Here is a 22200-nt window from a genome sequence, read left to right as displayed (position 1 = left end):
TTATGTTTATTTGTAGCCCTTAATCACAAAGAGTCTCATAGGGCTGCACAGACCACAGATTATTGCAAACCATATACTATTATGACACATCCCCTGATCTAAAACCTACTTGAGGGCAAATAATACACAGATACACAGATAATGTCAACATAACTGTAATTATTCAATTATTTGAGTAATAAATATTGATATATCAGTAAAAAACCTTGTACCTTTAAGCAACGCTTCAATGGGAGACATTCATACACAATTTTGGTATATGGTAATCATTTCCTTCTTTGGCTCTCTCCTTGTTGTCACTGACTTCCACTTTTCCTTCCCCTTGTCACTAACTTTCTTGTGACCCATTAAAATTGTTCAAAAAAAAGAAATAAAACAAATAAAATCACAATAAAATGGTCAAAGTGGTCTTTTTCAAACACAATTGGGACAATAATAATTGACTGAACAGTAATAAAAGATCGAATAGGGCACAATTGCGATCTACCGTGTAATTTTCCCCTCCTAGCCTATTTTGCCATGGCAAAGGCCCGCTACCCACTGAAAAAGGGTCAGCAACCCACTTTTGGTCCCCACCTACCAGTTGAGAAACACTGTTATAAATACTTATAAACCTAATAAGTAATAAGTTACCCCTTTAGTCAATAAAACCTCTTCGTGTGTGTGTGTTCGTGAACAATTTCTCAAGATAATTGTAGCCATGCGTAGGAAGGTAAAATTGAGGCTATGTAATTTAGTCTTATAAATGTCAAATTACAATGTGACATTTACATCACGTCCTTTCTCCCTCTTCCTTTTTTAAACACCGGCCGTAATATAAGTTTAAAGAAAAAGGCCAGCCAAATTCATCACCTGTGAATTAACATTGAATAGTTTTGTGTTCTAAAAAACATAAAACAAAAAAATGACGTATGCAGTAAATCCCTTTCCTCAAGCAATTGGCAGCACTGATTCAAAATATTGGAGTAATAACATATAATAAAAACAATTACTTTTTTTATACGCAGCTGTAATAAAACGCTGTAAAACTCCACCAGTTTACTAAATTTGTAGTAATCTCATTTCATTGTTGAATCGGTCGATAAGATAACAAAAATCTTCCCTAATTATTTTGTGACAGTAAATATGTCAAAATACATTTATTTTAACCTCCAAATACCCAAGTTTTTTGTTTAATGTGCAGTTATTTCCACACACATAGACACTATGTCTTTATAGGGTAAATTAATTATCAAATTATTATAATATTAATAAAAGGTCAGGGTGGTTCAGGGTATTGGTACCAATTCCTGAAATTTATTTGATTTTGGTTTTCAAAAGAAACATTGGATGATTTTCAATTTCAGTTCTCACTTTAAATCTGTCTTTTAATCCGATATTGATCACTCGAATTACATTTATATCAAATAATTGAATCAATATCGGATCAGTAAATCAGTTAGATAATGATGAATCATTGTTTTCTAAAACCACCTCAAATTACTTATCAAATAATTGAGAACCGGTTAAGCAATGAATAAAATGAAGGATATTCTAAATGAATTCAAATAATCGTGTTCAATGTGAAAAAAATAATAATTTGTTTTGGTTCATTTTAATTTACATATCTATCAGTAAAAGAACGTCTTGAAGCTGTCATGTGATTTATCTCAGTATTTTTATCCGAAGATTTTCTCTCGATAATGTCTATCCACGGGTCAATATCGGTGGCAGAGACACCTCACTTTTATTGATGCTGGTGGGAGCTGTAAATATCAGCTTTTCCAATGAGCATGACCAAGTGCTCACTCATTAACTATTTCAATGCTAAATTTGCTTCCTTCTTTCAGGCAGGAGACTGCCAAGCAGCAGCAAGCATCTTGATGGAATAACTTATTCAATGTCATAACGTATAAAAAGCATTGTCCGTGAGTACGAAAACGTAAAAATATGTTTTTCTTGTTGTATTTAAAAAAATAAAGGGTTTGCCGCTGCTCACTAGTAAGTATCAAGCCTCTGGAAATTATTTCAGTATGATAAATCTTCAATACATGGCAGGGGTGGCTTAGATCAGATCTTTGTTCGCACATCAATGTAGCCCAACTTCCTTGCGTTGCTTAATTTATCCTGCGAATGAGTGTGTGTAGACGGCTCCATATGGCGGTTAGGCGTAGTAAAGCAGTGTGATGAGAGTCTCGAGATATGGACAAACAGGGATAGGCAGTTAATTCATCAACTTTTTTATTTCTTTCAAAAAAGATGACAACGTCCCATCATCATTGTCTGTCTGTTTATATAGGGATGACGTTTCGCGCTCACCCGCAGGAACGCGGTCGTCCGAGGGAACGCAATCGCCATGGTGACCGAAATCGTGTAAAAACCTTACCGCTAACATCGAGCGCTGGAAGGTTCTTGCAAAATTCATGCATCGCCCATGCATAGTTCATGCATCAGTTCAATGTTCTTACGATAAAATGTTATTTTGCAAGCAAAGTGCCCTTGTGTTTATGGAAAGGATTGTTTAGATCAGGGGTCTCCGACGTGGTTCCCGCAGGCACCAGGATACCTGTTCTGCAAATAATGAGGGTTCAAGCTTTCTTTGGATATGTCCGATGCCTATATAGCTACAAAACTAAATGTTCTTAAGGCCTTCAAAAAGTATGAGGGGGTGGCAGTAGTTCAGGAGGTAAAGTGCTCGTCTTAGGATCAAGAGGTCGCAGGTTCGATTCACAGCTCCTCCGTGTTTTATGTCGAAGAGTCGTTGGGCAATACACTGAATCCATAATGCCCCCGATGAGCCTTGCATGGCTGATGCTGCTATAGTTAGTTTGTGTAGAAAGGAAAGTGTGAAGCACATTGTAAAGTGCTGTGGGACATTTTCATTGACTTGAAAAGCGTTATATAAATGCAGACCATTTACATTTATATTTAATGAATAAGTTAATGAAAGTAAAGTAGCCTCAGTTATAATCCTGCTTTGCTTTTGGCGCCTGGGAAAGGTGGAGATGAGGAATGCAGTTTCACCCTTGTATGTGTGTCAACAAAACAGTCTAAGGTGTCACAGGCAAGGTGCTGACAGGCAAGCGGAGGATGCTCTGCTAAGCGTGCAGCCTCAGGCATTTTTAAAATGAAAAGAGGCAAATGCCCGTTTTCTATCAATTCAGAAGGTTGCATCTCTTCGAGCGATCGATAAAAAGGAAAAACATGCCAAGGATCATCTGTTGTGCAAGCAGTATTACAATAACAAAATGAAAAAGGAGAAATACATGTACTTGTTAAAACACTCAATATGCATTGGAACAACACTTATGAACATTTTTCTCTAATAATATATCTGACTGCATACTCCGGCATACAACACTACCACTTTACACTGTAGACTTTTCCCCTCATTAAAAACGCCTTCGGATTGTTTTTTTTTTTTACAGCTTTTTTAAATTTAAACTAACAAAAAAATCTGTACTTTCGACTAGAGTTTCAGTTTACAGCCCATTGACCCCTTAAATGTAAGTCAATGAAGACCTCCCAAAGCGCTTTACAATGTGCTTCTCACTTTTCCCTTTTACAAACAAACTAACCGATAGCAGCATCAGCCATCATGCTATCAGGGGCATTTGGGATTCAGTGTCTTTGACACTTTGATATATAACATGGAGGTGCCGGGAATCAAACCTGCGTTCCCAAGACGAGCGCTCTACCTCCTGAGCTAATGCCGTCCCTAACTGTCCAGGTTGTAGGGGTACCACTTCCTGTGGTGTCTCTTGAGCAAGTACTGGCAGCTCCCATCCCTTTCCAGGCAATTTTTTTGGGGGTAGAAGTTTCTTAATTATTACAAGTTAGGTTAAAATAAGCTTAGTCAACCACTAAAATATCTTCTCTGTGTGAGGGCACTGAGTGATCTACATATATAAATTATAGGTTACTTTTTTTCTAAATTTAGGAAGAATTGATACTGATCATGTCGAAGAGCTTTCCTGCCAGATAGAAATCAAATTCCCTGAAAAATCTCAATAACCCTGAACTATTTTCAGAATTGGAGAGTGTGCTACCTATTGCTGATGCCTGGTATTTCAAAAAAGATTGGCATAGTAATTTGATGGATCGAAAATTTAAAAAATTGAGAGACTGAAATAAAAAATGACTTAATTATCCAATAAGTTTGTCAGTGAATCGTATAAATGAAGCCTGTTTGTTTGTGGCTGCTTTATTCTGTAATGAGACAAATAAACTGCTCCAATTAAGGCATCAGATTTACATTTTGGTAAAAGTTTGCCACTTCTGCTTTAAAACAAGACCATGTTGTTGTTTTATAGAATATTCTTAAGAAGGATTGTGTTTCACGCGCAAAAATAGAGTTTGCGGTAAAATCTAAGTCCCTTGTTGAGACAATGAGCTATTAGGTTTATCAATTCATTTGCTGGCTGCCTGAGCTAGAGTCTGGGCGAAGGTTGGGCCAAATCCAGTTTCAACAACAACAATAAAAAGCGCTGATAAGAACATTCCACTGTTCTTAAATATTGTTTTCTTAAACATCCTACACACAATACAATTAAGAAATAGAAAAAACATAAACAAATATTATGTAACTCAATTAATCAGTCATAAATGAATCCATATTTCACGTGGGCTGCACTTAAAGGGCCATTGTGTATTTTAGTGCCACCTAGTGGTAAAAAAAACAATCACTCAACACTCACAATTTACTGCAACAAGTACCGGGTACTTGTATTTCGAAACAGCGTTAAATAGAAGTAAACACAAAAATACTGATGGCTGATGCTGCTTATTTTTGATAAGTATGTGTTTGTAGCTTACGAGTTAAAAAGGAATGAAACACTGTTTTTAACCCTTACAACGTGTGGCCATTTTGAAAATGCCAAAAGTGCAAATTACATAACAGATGCTCACAACCAATCGGGGTTCAGCTAAAGTCTGTGTATGATATCATTACCAAGAAGGCATTCTCAAAATGACAGCCTCAAAGAATCACTAGTTTGTATCAAAAGAGACTGAATAGCGCCTCTTAACTCATGTTCCACTAACACAAATTGCTGATTTTGATTGAGAGGAGACCATGAGACATAACATTGTTAGAGATTTTTTGGGCTTGACTTCTGCTTTAATAGTGGCGTTAATTACCGTATTTTCCAGACTAATAGACCACCTAAAAAAAACACAGAAATCCAAACTACACTTTAAAAACTGATATGCCTTATAGAATCACAGTTCCCTTAACCGCAAAGTTCCTCGGGGCACCACAGCCTGGTAGTGCCCATCCTTCTACAGGCCGTTTTTTGGGTAGAGGTTTGCTCCCCCGCATGAAACAGATATTAATGGCTTCCAAGATTACCAGTAGCAGGAGAACCCTCCTGATCTGAGTCAGATACAGCACCTTCATCTTCTGGTCGCTGTTCATTTGTTAAACAAATGCGTACGGTTGTAAAAGAGATCTGTGATTTGTTTTCCGTGTCTCATAGAGTATTTAATTGCATCACAATTGAACTAAACTGTTAAAATATATACCTCTTGACTTATTTTGGTGTTGGTGTTGTTGCTGCTAATATGTTATTGCACTTCTTTTCATATTAATATTGTGACGATGCAATATTCTTTTCATTCACGAATATCACACTATTATTATAATCAGTGTTGGGAGCTTACTTTAAAAATGTAATCAAAGCAGTTTCTAGATACCTGTTGGAAAATGTCATTAGTAAAGTAATCCAAATACTATAATATTGCAATACTGTAACTAGATTTTCTTTAATTAGGTTTGGACTATACCAATTCCGAATGAAAGACAGCTCTGATAAAGGTAAGATAAAGGTAAGATAAAGGCAGATAGGCGCAATCAGAAAGAAAGCATAATAGCTCTATAGACTCAGTTGGGCATTGTTAACACATACTCAATTGAGAAAATATATAACTTTTCAACATCGAGCGACGCTCCACACCTTTAACCCTCATGTTGTCTTCAGGCCAAAATGACCCACCGTTGTGTTAAAATTCCCTCAAAAGTCATAAGTCAGTTGGCGCACGCTCTACTGCGACAACACTGGCTGGTCTCTCCTTAGAGATCGGGTGAGAAGCTCAGTCATCCTGGAGGGACTCAGTGTAGAGCCGCTTCTCTTCCGTGTTGAGAGGAGCCAGCTGAGGTGGCTCAGGCATCTGATTAAGATGCCTCCTAGACGTCTCCCTCGGGAGGTGTTCTGGTTTCCTACCCGCAGGAGGTCCCGGGAAGGCCTAGGAGACGCTGGAAAGATTATTTCTCTTGGCTGGCCTGGGAATGCCTTAAGATCCTGTAAGAAGAGCTGGATGAAGTGGCTTGGGTTAGAGAGGTTTGGGATTGTTAGCTAAGGCTGCAGCCACCGCGACCCCAGCCCGGATAAGTGAAAGACAATGATGAATGGTGTATCAATGTAAACTAATCTGCTTAAATTATTTGTGATGGCAGGTCTTTCTGACCTGGAAGGCAAGGGATGTCTACAGAAAATGAAGACATCAGGAGGGTTAAACATTTAAATCTGTGTCACCTTTGACAGCACTAAAAATAATAATTCAATAAGCTGACTTGAGCATTACTGGATGTTCACCCCACTATTTGCGAAGGGTCTTGGAACATATCACTCTACTTTATGACCCTTACTTGGCTACAGTGTCGTCACCAGGCATCAGTCGCAAGGGGGTGCATATCAAATGCAAGGGGGTCACAACTATTATTACATCCCAACATTTTTTTACACATAACCGAGCGCACATCAAGCAACAGCTTACCTCAGGCTTCATTATTTAAAGTGAGAGAATGCCAGCTCTCTTCTAGACGCATTTTTACCCTTGTGTTTGGTCAATATGCAGATTTTCCATGAATTCTGTGTTATTGACTCTGTATTTGTTGAGTATATAAGGTATTAAGGTATTTAAGTATTTAAGTACAAAAGTATAAAAATCTAAAAGTATAAAAGCATTAAAGTAGAAAAAGTAGAAAAAGTATCTAAGAACATAAGTATATATGTATGAAAACGTTAAAAGTTTAAATGAGTTAAAAGTTCACTGGAGAGTGAAATAAGAAATGCTACTAAAATCTTGTAGAATTATATTTTTTAAATAAAAAAACATGAACTTATTTTTTTCACATTATTACATCATTATCGGGAATATACTGATCAAGGCCCCCCCCAAAAATGTGTCTTTCTTTTGAATTTTTTTTTCTGGCTTTTTTCTTTTTTTCCCCTTTTCTTTTCTTTTTTTCTTTCCTAGCATTTTATATATTTTTTTCCACTTTTATTTTCTTCTTCTGTTCAATTTTTCCTACATTAACTTTTCTTTGGGTAGGTAGAGCATATCTGTGGGTCGGCACTAACCACCCCCGCCGCCCCTCTGGTAATGCCCCTGCTTGGCAACAACCCTGCTGCATCTTGGGCTTAATCCAGCTGACATTCGATCTCTTTAACTTGAAGGAGCAGCATCAAGTGGAAGACGCGAGCACATGTCAGTGGTGTCCATTAGCGCAATCAATAGGGAAGACCTTATGTAAAGTCCTTGTAGGGTCCAAGCGGACACTGTTATTTCCATACGCTAACATTTCGGTCAAGCCGTTGTCACTTGTCCACCTCTCTTTGCTCTGAATGGACCAACTTTGTTTCCGTCTGATCGTCATTTGTTTGCTGTTTTGGAGGTGAAGAGTGGAATGTTCTAAATCTGTGTGATTCTCAACCCTCCGCACTGCTCCTCTGCCACCCTAACCCCCCTCCCCCCACCGGAGAAGCACAATCAGAAAGACTCATTCATTCACGTTCCAACGCCCTGCTGTTCTCGGAAACTCAGACCGAAGCTCTTTTCCAGGGATGCCAAAACCTTTTTGCGCTAATTTCTCCCAGTTTACCTCTCAACCAGCTTTGTCCATCACTTCAGCTCCTGGAATGTCAGCTAATTGTCCTTCAAAGTGCACTTTACGGAGATCCGGGTTTTGCACAGGGCTGTGTCCACATAATCGTCCGCTTCTTGTCTTTTATGTTGACTGCATCGCTCTCTGTTATTTTTCACACAATGTGCTGATATAACAATACAGTGATTATAATTTGTAGTGTAGGCTGCATTGTGGATTAGTGGTTAGTGCATGTTTTTTTCTGGATTTGATTTTCTGGCTCCTAGTGGAATTGTGTTTGTTTTTTGGGGTCTTCTCGTTTCTTCCATTTGTAGGCCAGAATGTGCTATCAAAAATGTGATGGCATTTATTATGATTTGATGAAAATCTATCTATCTACTCTAAAACTATCTAATGTAATCTTATCACGAAAAGATGAAATTATATCTACCTAATCTAAATGAATGTGGTCTAATCGAATCTAAACCCAATCTATCAAAATCTATGTGATCTAGTCTAATCTAAATCTAAGCTATTTAATTAATAAACCTTTTAATGAATCCCGATTTGTGTATGTGGGTTTGTGCGTATGTGCTTGCGTTTCTATGTGACTTGTTGACAAATATGGCAACAATCCTAAGCATTTACAAGTGATTCACCCAAAATTCAAGCAATCTTGAAAACAAATCATTAAAATTCAATCATTTGAAGGATTTCAAGCACCTGTACGAACCTTGCGTACCACTGATACCGAGATGATATTGTTGGTTTAAAATCAAGCGATGGTGTAATTGTAATCCTGTGCAGTCCTTTGAGACATTTTTGTGATTTAGGGCTATACAAATAAATGTGACTTGACTTGACTCGACTTATAGGCTCTGAAACAGCTGAGCCGATTTTCATGAACTCCTTGAAAATGCTTGAATTTAAATGTTGTGTTTTCAATGATTAAAAAGTGCTTGAATTTCAGGTGAAGTCCTTGTAAATGCTTGAAGTTGTTGACATGTTTTGCAAAAAAATCTGCTTCGAAACGACGTTGAGACGGCTCTCTGGTGGCTTCACTTTGCCGTTGCGTTTCTTCATCATTCGTGATTAACTACAGCTGGCATTAGTTTGTATGGCATTGTCCTATAAGGAGTCATCGCCTCCCTACATGTCGCGCCCAAGAGGACAGTTGCATGCTACTTCTAACAGGGCACTATGAAATGTGAATTACGTATCAATTTTGGACCTTTTTAGGGGCCATGCAAAAAAATAGAGGTCGCATTTCCTATTGGTTAATTGTAATGGTAAGAACATACTGCAATTGAAAATGTAAACTACATATTACATTTTTACCCAACATCTACATGGGGAGAGATTTGTCTCATACACAAATATATTTGCGATTGAGTCAAGATTTAAAAATCATATGTCTTGATAAAAGCACACGCCACATTTTTGTGTTTCATCAAAATGGATGATTCACACCGCTTTTTTTAAATGGTTTTTTTTTTTGGTTTGAACAAATTTATTGACACTAATATTAAAATAAAACAATCATGACAATCACAACAGCAATCAAGCACATTCATAATATTATGTTCCAATATGATGTTATTACCAGCAAACACATAGTGAGGATTTGAAAAACCCTTCTCGAAAATCCTATTAGCAATCAAACATATTCACAATTTCATTAAATGACATCTTTGTTAGTGTCAATAGATCAACAACAACAGAAAACAATTATGACCAACACAACAGCAATCATGCATATTCACAATATTATATTCCAATATGACGATTTTAACAACAAACACAATGTGAGGTTTGAACAACCTTTCTCGAAAAACTCAATAGCAATCAAGCATATTCACAATTTCATTATATAACATCTTGAGGAATTCAAAAAATTGGCTTTGAAAGTTAATCACAAATTTTAAAGGTAATGATCAAGGCGAGCAGTGAGCCTTCTGGTCATCAAAGATGATGTGAGGTGTATGTAACCATGGCAATGACACACTTAGAGAAGTATCAAGACATAAGTAACGCTTTGTGACATCTCTCGTGAACAACCCAGAAGACGTGCGGTTAATGGAAACGTTTTCTGCCTTCAAGGCCGACTAAGAAGCATTTTATGCATTCGTTTATGCATATTGTCAACTAAGGGGGAAAATTCCATATCAAATGAGACAATAGATGTAAAAACGCGCCGAGAAGCTTGTGTGAGTGACTCACGCTTGTTAAATTCACTGTGTCTCTCTACTCCGCAGGAGTCGGAAGATTCAGATTCGGAACATTCCCCCTCATCTACAGTGGGAGGTGAGTTGTGTGTGTGCATTTCCAAACAGCATAAAAGAGAAGTTCTTCCTCATTCGGGGTGTTGATTCACTTGTTTGCATGTCCTCAAGCTCATTTAAGTTAGTCGTTTACTACCAGGGTGCAATATGTTCCAAAACATTAAATACAAACAACAATATACAATACATTTGCTGATATAGAGAACCTAGGTGATCTATGGCCTCCACAGGTACATGGGAAAGATAGTAAAAAGCTTTTGCTTGTTTAACAAGTTTTTACTTATTGATTCTTTAATTACATTGAAGTAAGGAACAAAATATTTATAATAGATTTTTTTAATGATAATTGTATTGGTATAATCTACAGTAAATCAATTAACCAACTATTTAATATTGGATCGATACATGCAGATAAGATCGGGCCTAAAAATCTAGCTCGATGAAAACCCAATTTTTAATATTTTATTTGTGATGGCTGGTCCTCTCTCGCTAGCTGACTTCTGTTTTTATTATGCACCCGTCATTTTTCTTTGTTTCTTTTTCTCTATGTCTCGCGATGGAGAATCCGCGAGATAAATTTATTTCCCGTCTCGTACAGCGCTGAGGGCCTCACTGAGCATGGAAAAACATAGCAAGAGAGAACCCTGGACCAGAACATAACTATTGAAATTTTAGGCCCGACCTGACCCAATTTACCTCTAATGCAGATATTGCTTGTATTGCAAAATAATTTATATGACCTATTGGATTACAGTTCTTCAGTCATATTTAAACTGTTCGGCTGTGCCGTTTATGGCCCGCTGATCCCTTTTCAACAGCCAATATCATATACTAAAGACAAGAGTGTCAGAACCAGAACAGGATCAGGACCCGATCGCGTGACGTTCTCACAAAAGCTTGTATTTTACGGGAAATGGGGAGTCATGCACTTTAGGCAGCCGGTCTGGCGTGGAAAGACCGGGAAGCCAGAGACCGACGAGATTGATTCCAATTGCCCGAGTTGATATCGGACAGATGGGGTTGATACCGGACAGGAAGTGACAGACAGGATAGATAATGGATCAGGATATCGAAAATTAACAGAAGAAACTAGACAGGAACGAAAACTGGAGAAAATAATAAACAGGACAAAAACACACGGAAACCAAACTGGAACCCAAAATTAAACAAGACAACAGTAACCGGGAACAATACCGGAGTGGAGATATCACAGGAAAACGGAATCGAGTCATAACCCACGTCTTGTGGGGCAGAAGTTCGTATGAGGGGCTGACCCTGAAACAAGAGAGCGCTGAGCTTTTTATATATATATATATATATATATATATATATATATATATATATATATATATATATATATATATATATATACAGAAAGTCAATCTCCCAACGAGCCGCAGCTGGCACCACACGGGCGGGACCAATTCGGCACCATGGCATCCGTGACACACATGGGCGCGGCCAATGGGGCGCCATGGCAACCATGACAAAGTCGCGCCACAAAAAGGATTTATCCACATAGGATACACAAACAAATAAAATAACTAACTAATAATACTACTATCTACAAATTTTATTTGATTATATTTATACCAGGGGTAGGGGTAGTGGTTAGGGTTAGCGCGGCTGCGGCACAGTTCTGAGGTTATGAGATCAAACCAGCCGTCCTGTGCAGAGTTTGCATGCTCTCCCCGTGCTTGCGTGGGTTATCCTCCGGGCACTCCGGTTTCCTCCTACATTCCCAAAACATGGATGTCAGGTTAATCGGCCGGCCCAAATTGTTCCTAGGTGTGAATGAGCGAGTGAGTTGTCTGTCTCTGTGTGCCCTGTGACTGACTGGCAACCAGTTCAGGGTGTCCCCTGCCCACTTACCGAAGATGGCTGAAATAGGCTCTAGCACGCCCGTGACCCTACTGAGGATAAGCGGTGCGGATAATGGATGGATGGATATTCATACCAGTTTTTCCAGGCCAACCTCAATAGTCGCCTCTTCAGTAGACATTGATACCAATACCAATACTCCTAGTACAGTGGTGTCAAACTGATTTGAGCTTGGGGGGCACATGGTAGAAAAAAAAACTTTCACTTGAGCTGGACTAGTAAGGGAAGAGAAATAATGAGACAAATAGATGGAAGAAAAGGGAAGAACAGAAAGAAACAAATAGAGAGAAGAAAGAGAAAGACAGGAATAGGGGAAAAGAGAGTAAGAAAGAGGCAGAGAAAGACGAAAAGAAGAAGATTGAGAGAGAAAAAAGGAGAGAGATAGTGAGAGAGAGGGAGAGGGTGAGAGAGAGAGAGAATAGAGTGAAAGAGAGAAAAACAGCCAGTGTATTTGTCAATGGCACCTGGCTTTGGCGTCATCCAGTGGACTCATTTAAAACTGCAGCTCATTTTCTATTGCATTTTTCCTTGGATAGTTCAGGTGAATTGGCCGGCCCAAATTGTCCCTAGGTGTGAATGAGCGAATGAGTTGTCTGTCCCTGTGTGCCCTGCGATTGGCTGGCAACCAGTTCAGGGTGTCCCCTGCCCACTGCCCGATGATTGCTGGGATGGGTTCCAGCCCCCCGCGACCCTACTGAGGATAAGCGGTACGGCTAATGAGATGAGATGAGATGAGTTTTGCGGGCCGAATGCAATCTGTTGCTCCAGCCCGCGGGCCACATGTCTTACACTCCTGCTTTAGTGCATAAGTATCGTCCATCTACCTATAAAAAAAACTTATTTTAAAGATGGCGCAACAAATGCCATTACATTTTGCCTAAAATTCTATTGACATTGCCATATTACAATGAAATATTCCTCCAACTTGAAATTTCTTCTTAAGGCTGGTAATGACACGTATACAGAGACCGGTCATCGGTACCTAACAATATTTTTTCGGATAAACTGGATAAAGAAAAACAACCAAATGACCTTGTATCGTTCCAAGATTTCTGCAATTCGAGACATGTGAGATGTTTTCTATCTTTACTCAATTTACTGATGCGATCGTTTCTCCATTAGGATTTTGATGGCCTGCTCGCTCGATATGGTACAGTCGAAAATGTGGAACAAGGTACACAACTCTTTTTGCTCTTTTTGATTTCTTCATTTTGATCATCTCAGTATCAGTGGTACTCAGGGGTTAGTACAGGTGCTCGAAATCCTTCAAAATGCTTAAATTTTAATGTTTAGTTTTCAAGGATGCTTCTGAGTTGCATGTAACTGCTTAAAATTGTTGCCCTATTTCTCAACAAGTCTGCTTAAAAAAACACTGACACTGCCCCCATGGTGTCTGGTGTCCTTTTTACCTGACACTTTAAGACAGTAGTTTCAAACTCGCATGCTGGGGGCCAATTGTAGCCCCCAAGATGAACGTTTGCGGCCCTCGCCTTAATATGAAACTCAAAGTGACCAAAACACACCCTATTACTTTTGTAAAGAATAGAAATAAGAAAATGAATCAGAAAAGGAAAAATAAATGAAAAAAATGATTTAAAAAAATTACAAAAAAATGAAAAAATGAAAAGAAAAGACAAAAAAGAAAAAAAAGACAAAAAGGAAAACGCAACAAAAAAGGAAAATAAAAATAAAAAAATAAAAATAAAAAGAGAGGAAAAACGAAAAATGAAAAGTAAATATGGAGACTATTGCATTCTTTTGTCTTTTTTTCTCTCCAATACTTTTTCTTTGGTATAGTATAAAACACTGTCACTCTAAGAACAGAGGAATGTTTTTATCGGCACTGTTTTTTTGGAAAACCCTATTTGGCTGAACTCAGTTGAGTGTGAGACCACTGCCTTGAGGAGAAAGATTGGTTCCAAAAACAAATATATAAGATATAAATATCTTATGTCTTGATGCACACGCAATACTAATAATCGCATATGTAAATCGTAGCTATATCTATGTGGCTCTGAAAATACATGATTTACACCAGATATCACTTTTAACAGCACTAGAGAAAGTGGTCAATTGGACTTAAAAGTCCTTCAAAAAGTATTTGAATTCTCAAAACCTGTATGTTTTTCTCCTTTTCTGTCCTCTGCATATCCTTTTAATTCTTTTCTTTTTTTGCCCAAAAAAAAGGAAACATTTTTATTTTTTCATTTATTTTTCCCTTTGTTCTTCATTTTTTTCTCCCCACCATTTTTAATTTATTTTAACGTTTTTATTTATTTTTCCTTTTTTCATTTTCAGTTTTTTCTTTTTGTTTTTTTTAAATAATTTTCTATCTTTCCCCCCATTTTCTTCTTTTTTTCCTTTCATTTTTTCTTTTCCTTTTTTTCTTTCATTGCAAAAGGCTGTGTAAAAAGTATGGGAAAGTAATGTGTTTTGGGTCTCTGTAGTTTGTTTTCTTCCTTGTGGTTTTTAGCACTTGTTTTCAGGTGCACAAAACCACACAGACAAATCCAGCAGTCAAATATTACCAGTGTTGGGCACGATACTTTGAAAAAGTAATTCAGTAAAGTTGCTCACTACTTTTTTTTTTTTAAGTAACTGCGTTAGTAACTTAATTACTCTATAGTAAAACTAACCAGTTACAATTTCTGTACCTCACAAATGGGTAAGTGAAGTGAAGCACAATGAAAAGGGCTTTGGGAGGTCTTCAGTGACTTGAAAAGCACTATACAGACGCTGCCCTACTTACGAAGGAAATGGGTTCCGGACGATCGTTTGTAAGTTGAATTTGTTCGTAAGTTGCTTCAGTGCTATATTTTTCTTGTTTAAGCTTCATATAAGTATGTTGAAGGCTTGTATAAGTAACCTTTATTGTTTTGTATTAAAAATAAACATTTCAAAATTTAATATGCTCTATAAAGATAAATAAAGTTAAGTTAAGATTACTTTCGGAAGATGAGCTTCAAGAGTTAGGCAACTTCCTCCTCCGTGGTAGAAAGTGGCCGAAAAAAGCGATACAACAATTTTCTCAACCGCATCAAGCTATTTTATTCCACTTCCATTTCAAAAGAAACGGCTCGCCTCCTCTTTACACTTTACACCAACCATATTGAATGGATGCAAGAGATATTAAACAATAAAAATGTCAAAGTTCTTAAGATACAGTATAGAATGTTTACACACGAACTAGGAAGGGGAAGCTGATTTTTTTCAGCTGGATGCTGGGTGACCTCTCACAGCGCACACGCCGGTAGTGCCGGAAAGAAACACTGCAGTAATGTCCTGTACTTCGAGAAAGGTGCACACAATACAAAATCTAACTTACAGCATTGTCTGAATATTTTTCGACATCCCCAAAAAATGTTCGTACGTATTTACCGTTAGTCATAAGTCGAATGGTTGGGGAGAGTCTGTATATATGCAAACCATTTACCATTTCCAAACCCTGGGTCTGCTTTAATAGATTTTCAAAAAAATTTAAAACGAAGAAACATGACACATTAGGAAGGTGAGCTATGATGATGATGATGATATCTTATGACATCTACTTGTTATATATTCTTACTCTCTGACAGTCAACACGGACACAGAAACAGCAGTGGTGAATGTTACGTACGCAACCAAGGAAGAAGCTAAAGAGTAAGTACAGCCGACAACTTTGATTTTATAATAAAGCGAGTCTCAACTTATTTGAAGTAAAGAAATTTCAGCCGAATATCCCTTACTAGCGCTATGTTTTTTTGCTGCGGTAAAAATAATCATTAATAAAGGATTTAAACAGATTTATCAACATTTTGATAGGTGGTTCTTGGATGATTTGAAGAAGAATCCCCTCCAAAAATGATGATCAATAAAAGGTTTTGTATTGTGGAAGCAAATATTGGCCTGGAGAGGGATGGGTGCCAACAAGCTGTATTGCCCAAGACACACCACAGGAAGCTGTGCCCCTACGACCCCTGTGGTTATGATATCATCCCACATGCATATGATATCATCTCCCAAAAATAACTATTTACAATTCTTCTTAACCATCTAGAATCTAGATGCAGATCATCTAAAAAGCACGCGAAAAAAGAAATAAAATAAGGAAAGTAAAAAGGAGAATATCAGCACTCTGCCTAGGAGCCATCAATACCATTAACATGAGTCCGAATTTGGCTCATTTTTCTGCTTTTTATACGTACAGTACTTTCTGTCTTTTTTTGTCCTCCGTATTGAACTCCATTTTTACCCGACTCCTATAAAGCTTCATGTTTATTAACAAGTGTGACGTATAGAAGCAGATTGGGCATTGTTGAAGCTAAATGGCAGAATTCATGTCAGTTTATACCAGCCCTTTGACACTAAAATATCCTATATCGTAGATTGGAACATCTTAAACAAGCATACATAAGTGCTAGCAGCAAGATGCTGACTTTATTTTAGTGATCAAAGTCAACAACAACAAAAAAACAGTTGTTTTGATTGACACCGGTTTATCTATTTTAATGATACTGGAAAAATTGGGAAATTGGCTTTTAAAGGGACAACGTGTAATATTTAGTGCTTTCTAATGTTCCAAAAAATCATGCAGACAAACAAACACTAATTTGAATACTAGGCAAATATACAAGAACTATCATGATTGGTTCGTTGATTGGCTGTGGTGTCTTGGGCAAGTACAGCCTGGTGGTGCTCATCCCTCTCCACGCCTACATATGTATCATACCAATGTTTATTTTTTTCAAAAAATCATAGATTGAGAAATTTGTGTTTGTATTACACCGTCGAATCCCCACTTAAGTCGGCGCAATGGTTGTCCAGCATCCTGCTGCCACACTATGCCAAGTATCACTGGCCCTCACTTGTCCCAGACAAGTGCCATCTAGTGGTCAAATATTCCACATTGGGTCTTTCAAGTCCTGAAAAGTGCTTGAATTTAGCTATTAAAATGGAATATGAATACTGAATAGAGCACACTGCACAAACTTGCTAAAATGAAAATCTTTTATCACAGACTGCAACAAGAAAAACGCATGTTAGCTTGACTATTATGCTGTATTCAAAAAATCTTTTCACGCCATCTCCTCTTCAGAGCCATTGAGAAGTTGACAGGACAGCAGTGCGACGAATTCGCCTTGAGCGTGTCGTACATCATGGACTTGGATGCGGCTCCGCCCGTGCAGGCGGCTCGAGGCCGACGAGGCGGACGGCTGTCGCGGGACCAAGAACCACCTCAACCCGGACATTCAGGTGCATTCGGGGCCCCGCGGCCGCGGCAGCCGCAGGACTTTCCTTTGCGCATGCTGGTGCCCACTCAGTTTGTGGGAGCAATCATCGGCAAGGAGGGGCTGACCATCAAGAACGTCACCAAGCAGACACAGTCAAAGTAAGCGACTTGAATGAATGAATGAATTATTGGAGTTTATTTATGTTCTGCCGGCATAAAAGAAGTCGTGTTTTCACGATGTCACCAGTCACATATTATTGGGAAGCTTAAACTCTTTAGATTTAAGATATGATGACCATTCACTATGGGTGATATTACATTTGTCTAGGTAGCACTTGCAGTGATTATTTTAGTTTGCGACAAAACTTTAGATTTATTTACATGTTTGGCACTGAATATGTTAACTGGATCATCTTAACACTTGAGTGAATGCAGTTTTACACCTGAACCAACTTGCCACGCTGTACAAACTCAAAGATACTGTATTCTCTACCGGCCGGAGAGAGCATTTGGTTTGCGTTTACTCATAAAAAATTATATAACTTTTGATATAAAGTACCTAGAGACTCGCTACTTTTTTGACAAACCCAGATAGTTATGGCGGACCAGATAAAATTATCCAACGGCCTGGTTCTTGTAGGCCATATATTTTAAATGACTGGTCTAGATATTATAAAATGAAACATTCAAAATTATATTGTGAACATCGAGGGCAGAAGATTGCTTCATAAAAATGTTCTAATTTCACAACCTGTATGGATGTTTTAGCTGTTGCTAAATGAGAATTATCAGCGACAACAAAGAAAAAAACATAATTGCTAGCAGATAATTTTGCAAATTTTAAGTATTCTTATTTATTATTATTTTATCTATGGGTTTTTCTAGCAACATAAGAAAAATATTACAGTATGTATTTTAACTTTTTTTTAGTGAGATTAGCAAAATTTGAAACTTTTTTCCAATACATGCTAGAAAAGGTACAGTTAACAAAACAGAAAACATGAATTGAACAAAAATTTAATTTGGTGTAAATGGTACTTCTTCTAATTTACAGTTTTTTTCGATTGCTCTTTGAGGTTTTTATTTCGTTATTATCCTGTATTTTTCATGAAAAAAGTATAATGGATAAAATTGTTTGAGGTGTTTTCAAAAAGTTAAAAGTAGAATATTTTCTCTATTAAATATGTGTTAACAATGTCAAACTTAGTTGAGCCTTTATATTTTTTTCCCCATCATGCCAATCTGCTTTTATCTTACTTTTTGCATCGCTGTTCTGGGACTTGTTCTGGATAGTGATTTCAGGATTGGTCTCAGTTTTTTTTGTCAGTTTGTCTGTAGCCTCAAAATGGTAAAAGTAAGAAAATATCTGTTTCAAATAACGTCCAAACACCAACCTAAACTCCCAAAAAGAAGGGAAAAGGGTTTATTAGTACAGTTCTGTAATTGAGAAATGAGCTGACTGAGGCTGCAATTGTGACTTAAATCCAGCAGATGACAGCAGTGAGTAGCAAAATTTTACTCTACAGCAATAACTGTTAGAAAAATAATACTACAGAATCATCTTTTAATCCAAACAAGAATATTTTTCCTTGAAAAAATATTCTCTTACTTGTTTCACGATATTTTTCTAACAGTTTATATATTTTTCTTACTGTCTTTGTTTAGATTTTCCCCTACAGTAAGTCACAAAAGTGAGTACACCCCTCGAATTTCTGCAGAGATTTTATCATTTTGTTTAATTGAACAACACTGAAGAACCTTCGCTTCCACACAATGAATGTAGTCTGTGTAAAGCTTATAAAGCAGTGTAAATTTATTTTTCCCCTAAAAAAACTGAAAATCTAGCTATTAGTAGGTAAACCCCTGCTAACAAAAGTTAGTACACCCTAAAGTAGAAGTTCTTCAAGTTCAAGTTCCTGGCCGTGGATTTCACCAGAGCCTCATAAATTGCTACTGGGATGCTCTTCCAACTCTACAATGACAACATGACAGAGCTGGGTGATATTTGAGATCTTGTGTTACTCCACTTTCCGCTTGAGGATGCCCCAAAGATGTTCTATTGAGTTTAGATCTGGGTACATGCTTGGCCAGTCCATCCCCTTTACCCTTAGCCCCTTTAGAAGCTGCCTTGGTCAAGTTGTATTTGGGCTGGAACATCGCCTTGTGACCCAGTTTCTGGAGGTAGGGGGTCGTTCCTTGCTCCAGTATTTCACAGTACATCTTGAGTTTGTTTCCCTTTATGAAAAGCAACTCCCCTATTCCAGTTGCAATCATACAGTTCCAAACAATGACACTCCCACCATCATGCTTGACTTTAGGCACAACACAAACATATTTGTACCCCTCACCTGGTTGCTGCCACACATGCTTCACACCATCTGAATAAATTATGATATTTTTCTCATCAGACCAGAAGATATCTTACCTGCAAGCCATGGCCTTTGTTGACGGACCTATTTTCGTTGTGTCAAAACGATGCTTCTTCAGTGATTTTCTATAAAACACTAATATAAAATCAATAAAAGATAGAGGGATGTACTTACTTTTGTGACATACTGTAGGTTTTAGATCAAGGGATGTTGTATTGGTTATCTGTGTAGCCCTTCAAGACTTTTTCTAATTAAGGGCAGTACATTTATGGCATACCAATAAACGTTACTTGACTTAAACTGTTCTTTTTTAGAAAACATGTCAGAAAACTCTTATCTTCAGGCATGAAAATCTCTCACCTTTTGTCAAAATTAGCTGTCAAAAAAGGATGACATATGTGAATTGTGTAGATCCAAGGAGAAATTTCTTTGATGGGGTGGAGGGTGGTTCGTGAGATTTTGCAGAGTGAACTGGGTGTTTGTGGAGGTGTGATTGAAGTAAAATCAGTTCATTTCGGTTGGGCAAGAGGACTTTTTTTTTTTTTTTTTAATTGATCCTTCGTATGGAATTAACTTTTTTCTCTTTTGACGAAGAAACAGATAATTGGGAATTGGACCTATCCATACTCTATTATCCTTGTCAAAGACTTTGTAGATACATCTTTGCAAGTTTTCCCATCACTTTTTAGAACAGCTATGGCATGCATACATATTCATCAAAGCTCTAATGGCAATTTGACGAACATTTTTAATTGGCATAGCAATAAAACACATTCTCAGAACCAGAACAAATGGTAGACCCAAACGCGTAACGTTTTACACAAAAGTTTATTGAGATATCGAGGAAGTCAGGTGCGGGGAAACAAACGCCAGTGATCCGGTGCTCGCTGGACAGGAGGAGCAAGCAGCTCACGGGATCGGAGCGTGGTCGGTGTGCCAAAACGGGTCAAGTAGCCGGAGCGGGAGATCGGAGCATGGTCGATGTGCCTAAACGGGTCAAGTAGCCGGAGCGGGAGATCGGAGCGTGGTCGATGTGCCAAAACGGGTCAAGTAGCCAGAACGGGAGATCGGAGCGTGGGCGGTGGGCAAAAACGAGTCACTAGCCGGAGCAGGAGATCAGAGTGTTGTCAAAGCAAGGGCAAAGTCAGGGAGCTGGAGACGAACGGTTAATCAGGGACGGGCAAGATACGGATGAGAACGGGACAGACGGGAGCCAGAGTCAAAGTGCTTGCCTTGCGTATGCGGAGGTTTGCTGACGGATTGACAAGGAGTGAATGGGGTACTGAGTTTAAATAGGAGGGGAATCAATCAGGCAACGAGCAGCAGCTGGCGCCAAACGAGCGTGCACAGGTGAGGGCAATGAGTAATCAAGGCCCACATTGGCAGAAATCAATACACTTACTACATGAACGGCTATAAAATGACTTGCAATTATACAGTCAACAGTTTAACGAAATGACAATATAGCCTATATGCAAAATTTGAATGCTGTATAATTTAAATAATGCAACATATGAAAAAAATATCCATGGAAATGCCATGAAACCCTAAAATTTGCCACATGCTTAACAGTAGTAGTGCCAGATGTACAGTATCTCTGATGATAACCTTAGCCTGGTTATTAGTCTGATCTGGTTAGCTGTTGAGAATAAATCTCCATAGTAACCAAGCCAAGCTAAATTGAACTTGCTTTTATGCAACCAAATTGAGGCTGAATTCCGCCCAAATAACAAACATATCCCAGCTCAATCCCTTATCTTGGTTTCATGTAATACCGCCAAGGGGTATGAGTGTATGGTGCCCCCTGCCAATCACTGAAACACAGTGGGTTGTACAGCTTGCTGGAACATGTTTCCTCCATGCTCTTGTCACCTTTTTAACCATAAGCACGCCTGCATTTTACTTCCAGAGTGGACATTCATCGGAAGGAGAACGCAGGCGCTGCCGAGAAGCCGATAACCATCCACTCCTCCCCGGAGGGCTGCTCGTCGGCCTGCCGCATGATCCTGGACATCATGCAGAAGGAAGCCAATGAAACCAAGACGTGAGTTTATGTTTACGTTACGTCGCTCAGGAGATTAGGCATAAACGTTGATGACCCATAATCTCATCCTTTAACCTGCCAGAACACCTTTTAATCGCAGTTTGCGTTCTTCTCCATCCCTCCACAACCTCTTTGCACCACTAACACAGTCAACACACGACACAACACACAGACTAAAACGTGACAGAGGCTTAGCATTAGAAAGACTGATGAGATATTTAATTGGCTTTATACTTTTAACGTTTCTTTTTTGTGTGTTAGCAGAATACATGCTCTATTTAAACACTATGAACAAACTATCGCCATCAAACCTTATGTAATGAGCTGTCTTCTAATGAAAAATGGGCTTGTATCTCTGTTTCATATGTACAAAACATTTAGAGACATACCCATAAAGAAAAAGAAAAGAGTCCAGACTCATATGGTACGACCAATCAGGAAATAAAGCAAACACTAGATTTTTGATTGAGATTATAAAAAAACTCACCTTGGATAATACATGATTGTCAAGACCAGAACGGAGACAAGACACACTTGCGTTACGTTTATCTCAGTTTTATTGGAAGAAAGGA

At 38.2% G+C, this 22200-nt stretch overlaps 1 protein-coding gene across 4 annotated transcripts in view; it reads left to right on the top strand.

Annotated features, from left to right (window-relative positions):
• Positions 1–22200, top strand: part of igf2bp2a (insulin-like growth factor 2 mRNA binding protein 2a) — an 84868-nt gene that overhangs the window by 43910 nt on the left and 18758 nt on the right. For 3 of the 4 annotated variants that reach the window (XM_088353003.1, XM_088353002.1, XM_088353006.1), the window contains 5 exons: positions 10099–10147; positions 13129–13180; positions 15582–15645; positions 17081–17374; positions 21494–21628. In XM_088353003.1, the coding sequence (XP_088209129.1) occupies positions 10099–10147; positions 13129–13180; positions 15582–15645; positions 17081–17374; positions 21494–21628 (594 nt within the window). Of the gene's footprint in view, positions 1–9870; positions 10027–10098; positions 10148–13128; positions 13181–15581; positions 15646–17080; positions 17375–21493; positions 21629–22200 lie in introns of those variants that run through there. The other variant, XM_088353005.1, reaches the window with a different exon arrangement.

The sequence above is a fragment of the Urocampus carinirostris genome, chromosome 14, assembly GCF_059441175.1.
Source record: "Urocampus carinirostris isolate Australia breed hairy pipefish chromosome 14, RoL_Ucar_1.0, whole genome shotgun sequence".
Taxonomy (NCBI): Eukaryota; Metazoa; Chordata; class Actinopteri; order Syngnathiformes; family Syngnathidae; genus Urocampus; species Urocampus carinirostris.
Note: the sequence above shows the minus strand (reverse complement) of the source record. Positions and strands in the feature narration are given on the sequence as shown.